Source organism: Aptenodytes forsteri, unplaced genomic scaffold, assembly GCF_000699145.1.
Source record: "Aptenodytes forsteri isolate BGI_AS27 unplaced genomic scaffold, ASM69914v1 Scaffold117, whole genome shotgun sequence".
NCBI classification, from domain to species: Eukaryota; Metazoa; Chordata; class Aves; order Sphenisciformes; family Spheniscidae; genus Aptenodytes; species Aptenodytes forsteri.
In genome coordinates this window covers 422,148-426,410 of record NW_008795555.1, presented here as the reverse complement: position 1 = coordinate 426,410, position 4,263 = coordinate 422,148, and the positions used below count along the sequence as shown (strand labels likewise).

Genomic DNA, 4,263 nt, shown 5'->3' with positions numbered 1-4,263 from the left:
GCCGGGAGTCTGGGCAGCGGATCTTGGGAGGCTCCATATCTGCCCACAGGGAGGAGATGGAGTCGGGGAACCTGCAGGAGCTGGGCACTGGCCCCGGTGCTCAGCGACCCCAGGGATGCTGTGCACAACCCGGGCACCCTGGAGCCAGCAAGACCTGCTGTAATGCCAGCACTGAGTGCCCCGACCAACGTGCCCTGCACCAGCCCGTGCTTTGGGGCTAACAGCACCTCAGGGAGCAGCAGGGACAGGAGTCCCAGGGCTGGGAGGTGCAGGAGCCGGCACCTGGCAATGCCCGGGTCAGGCGTGGGGGTGATACTTGCAGGCACCCCAGGCATGGAGGGTGGCCTGCCCTTCCATGCCCCAGCAGTGTGGGGCGGGGAGGACGGTAGGGTGAGAATTTACCTACACAGATTGGCTCGCTCCCACTCCAGCGCCCGTCCTCCATGCAGATGCGGCTCCGGTCGCCCTCCAGCTGGTAGCCAGGCAGGCAGCTGTAGTCGCAGCGGGAATCCATCTGTACGCCGGCTGAGCACACGTAGGAGCCCCGCAGCACCGCCGGCAGCACGTGGCACCGGATTTCTGGGATTGAGAGAGCAAAGAGGGGACGGAGGTGGCTGCCCGACCATGCTAGTGGACAGAGCACCCAGGACTGGCTGCCACGGGTGCCCGCGGGGATGCCGGTAAGCCGATGGCCGGGGCACACTCACGTCGACAGTACGCCATCCCGGACCAGTGGCGGCTGGGCAGGCACTGGACGGCGCTGGGCCCCACCAGCCGGTACCCGCGGGCGCAGCTCAGCTCGCAGCGTGTCCCCAGGCTGCTGCGGTAGGAACCCCCCCGGGGCGAGTAGCAGGTGGCCTCTCCACGGTGGATGTTGAGCGTGGCACACCATTGGGGCACTGGGGGAGAGAAGGGAGGTGAGGGGGGCACCTAGCCCTGCCATGCTTCGGTTTCCCCACAAGGACCTGAGGGATGGCTCGGGTGCCATTACCTCGGCGGTAGTCCAGGGCAGGCTCGGGGGGGACTTCTTCCACATACACTTCATTGGTGTGGCTCTCAGCAGCGTAGTAGCCGGACCCTGGGGAAAAGGGAGAGGCAAGGGGGAGGCGTGATGGTTCGTGGCCGCAGCAGCACCCAGGCGACAATGCCTCCCCGGACAGCTGCACCCTCCAGCCCCGACACATCCCGCAACTCCCAGCAAGCGATCCCATCCCCGGGCAGGCTCTCTCCTGCCGTCCTTGGGGCTCCCGTCAAGGGTTAAGCCAGGCAGACAGCGAGCCCAGTCCCCAGCAACATGGTGTGCGCTGGCACCAGCCCGCAGACTAAACAGTGGCAGGAGCAGCCGCGGTTATGGCAGGAAACGGGTGCTGGCGCAGAGTGGGCTGGCACCAACCCCCAGCTTCGTGCTGCCGGGAAGTCCTTCCACCCGCTCCCATGGCACCATCCCTGCCACCGGGCGTCCCAAGGGAAGGAAGAAAGCTGCCCTCTCCTGCCCATCCCAGCAGAGCCCCCGGCCAAGGCAAGGGAGGAGAGGCGCACTGCCCGGCCAGGGGGCTGGCGGGGGATGCAGTCCCTTGCTTGCGCACCAGGGAAGGATGAAGCTGCTGGAGGGGCTTGGCCGGAGCTGCTGGCCCCATGACATCCGTGTTGTGCAGAGGAGCCCCTGGCCCCATGGACGGGGGGAGGACAGCCTTGCGCCATCCTTGTGGGCCACCCTCTGGCCTGTACCGTGTTCCCATGGGCGAGGGACCAGCGGGTGGGGAGGGAGCTGTGCAGAGGGAGAGGGCTGGCGCCCTTCCCCGCGGCCCCTCGGCCCCGCGGCGCCTCGGCCGGCCGCGGCATTCCCCAGCACTGAGCTCACGTTTCCGCCACGTTTCCGCCGGCCCCTGCCAGCGCTGCCCCCTCCTTGCCGCCAGCCTACCCCACCGCAGTCCCCGCTCTGGCATGGCGGGGATGCTCAGCCTGGGAAGGGCCCCCAGGGGAAGCAGCAGCCCCGCCGTGGCTGCACCCATCTCCTCTTCCCCCTGCTCCGGGTTTTGGGAAGGGGATATCCACTGAGACCAATCCAAGCAGCAGCCCCGCCGTCACGGGGAGGAAATTCCATTACAAATCTTTCCGACACAAACTTTACTACAGAGCGACTCCCCACCACTTCCCACAAGCTCCGTTAAGTCACCCACTCCTTTCCACAAAGCCTTTTATCCTGATGCCCTTCCCACGCTGCCACGGCTGCCTTGGGGAGCAGAGGGGCCTGGGGCGAGCGCAGGGCTGGCATCCGTGGGGCCGGCGGTGGGGATGTGTCGGTGACCCGACGAGCAGGGCTGCTGAGCCCTCCGCCGGGGCCCCAGGGACAGGGTGCGCTGTGTCCCCGCAGGCAGATGTGCCATTTAATTGCGAGATTCCCTTTTCATGCAGATGCTGCCTTTTCCTTCTCACCTGGGGCCAGCTCGCAGCCCCAATTCCCTTTTCATGCAGATGCTGCCTTTTCTTTCTCACCTGGGGCCAGCTCGCAGCCCCGGCAGCAACAGGCAGGAGCATCCCCAGCCAGCCGTGCTGGCAGCGTGGCAAGGGGATGGGAACCAGAGCAGGGAAGGGGGAAGCCCCCCCTCAAACAGGGCAAGGGCTTTTGATCCTTGACCCGGCTGCCTGGCTGCGGGGGGAGGGTTGGATCTGAGCACTCTGTCCAGGCAAACATCTGCCGGTCAATGGCCCCCATGGGAGCAGGGAGTCAGCGGAAAAGCTGCGCTCCCACAGGCAGGGACGTGATGGAGAGGCTGGTTTTCTGCTCCTCTCTGGATGCATCCCAGCACCCCCTCTGTTCCTCCCCGTACCCCGCAGCACATCCCTGCAGGCACCCCAGACCCCCCAGGCACCAAGGCTCTCCCCAGCATTGCTGGCACCCCTCCCTCCCCACCGTGAGCCCCCCGAGGGGAGCTGGACCCTGCAGGCTGACGTCCCCGGGGAGCCCTGCTGCGCCTGCACACCCCAGCACTCACCTTCGTGCCACGTGGATGACACCAGCCTGGCGAGGACAACCAGCAGGACGGGGGCCGCCTCCTGTGCCATGCTGGGGGGCCGGGGGCCGGCCAGCCTGCCTGCTGCACCGGGTCCGGGGGCAGCCGTGAGTCCCGGCGAGGGTGGAGAGGGGCTGGAAACAGGATGACGGCCCCCTCTGTCGCCTTGTCACTGCACAGATGCCTGACCCTCCTGCCTGTCCTTGCTGCCTGTGCTGAGCAAACCTACTTTTTCCTTCTGCTACCCGTCCCAAACATTCAAAAGCCGTGAGTCAGGCTCAAAATGATGAGATTGTCAAAAATAATAAATCCCAGGATCGCCCGTTTTCCAATGCACCTCCTGCTTCTCTGAGGCTTTAAAAGGTTGTCAGATTTTTTTCTTTGCAAGCAGAAGAGCCAGGAGCCTATTTTGACACAGGAGAGAGCGTAGCTGAGCCTGTGCCAGCCCTGCCGGGCTCCAGGAATGGGAGTCCTGGGGGGCCGAGGACAAAACCGCGGGAGCCAGGACCCTTTTTCCACCTCCTGCCAGGAGGGAGGGAGAGACCTCGCTGCAGACGGCAGGCTCCGAAACTGGTCCGGAGGCAAGCGATTCCAGCTGGGGTCTGTTTTCCAGCTGAAGTTCAGCCCCCGCGAGGCAGAGGTAATGAAGAGCGTTCGTGAGGACCCGCCGCCCTGCGTCCCACGGGGTCGGGCGGGAGGCGAGGCAGGAGCTGGAGCCACCCCAGGGATTTTGGCTCTGGAGCACAGGACCGCATTGGGTGAGGGGAGATGAGAGACGGGCCTGGCATGGACAGGTAGGAGAGTTGGCGCGGGATGGCGGAGGTTGACATGCTGCCTGAATGCACTAATTATGTGGCGGCCAGGCCGGTAAGCACACTAATTAATAACACAGCTGTCCTGAGCAGGAGAGGGCTGCCGGGAGGTGGCTGTGCGGGGCTGCTGCTGCCTGGGCTGCAGGAGCAGGGGTGTAGGGAAGGCTGGCCAGTGAGCCCGCAGCCCCACGCAGCCCAGGGACATCCCCGAGGAGGGGACGGGGCGCTCGCCCCGTGGTGGGCAGGACGCCCGTCGCTTGCTGGCATGGAGGTCATGCCATGTGCTGGGGTGCAGGGTGGCTTCCCCGGCTGGTCCGGACTCTGCAGGGGGACAAGTCCTGGGCAGGGACTGGGGGGCCACGCTGGGGCTGCATTGCTCACCGCTGGGGCAGGAGGGCAGGGACTGGGTTGCACGGTGCAGGCAGGGGGTGGCACGG

General features: G+C 66.0%; 1 protein-coding gene across 1 annotated transcript in view; it reads right to left on the bottom strand.

Moving 5' to 3' along the window:
* The window catches only part of SRPX2 (sushi repeat containing protein, X-linked 2), a 4,674-nt gene extending 1,608 nt beyond the window's left edge, over window positions 1-3,066 (bottom strand). Inside the window, exons 1-5 of the mRNA XM_009282138.1 lie at window positions 2,997-3,066; window positions 992-1,078; window positions 708-899; window positions 403-579; window positions 1-39 (exon numbers count right to left, since the gene is read on the bottom strand). The exon at window positions 1-39 is cut by the window's left edge and continues 109 nt beyond it. Of these exons, the coding sequence (XP_009280413.1) occupies window positions 1-39; window positions 403-579; window positions 708-899; window positions 992-1,078; window positions 2,997-3,066 (565 nt within the window). The remainder of the gene's footprint in view (window positions 40-402; window positions 580-707; window positions 900-991; window positions 1,079-2,996) is intronic.
* Between the last annotated feature and the right edge of the window lie 1,197 nt (window positions 3,067-4,263).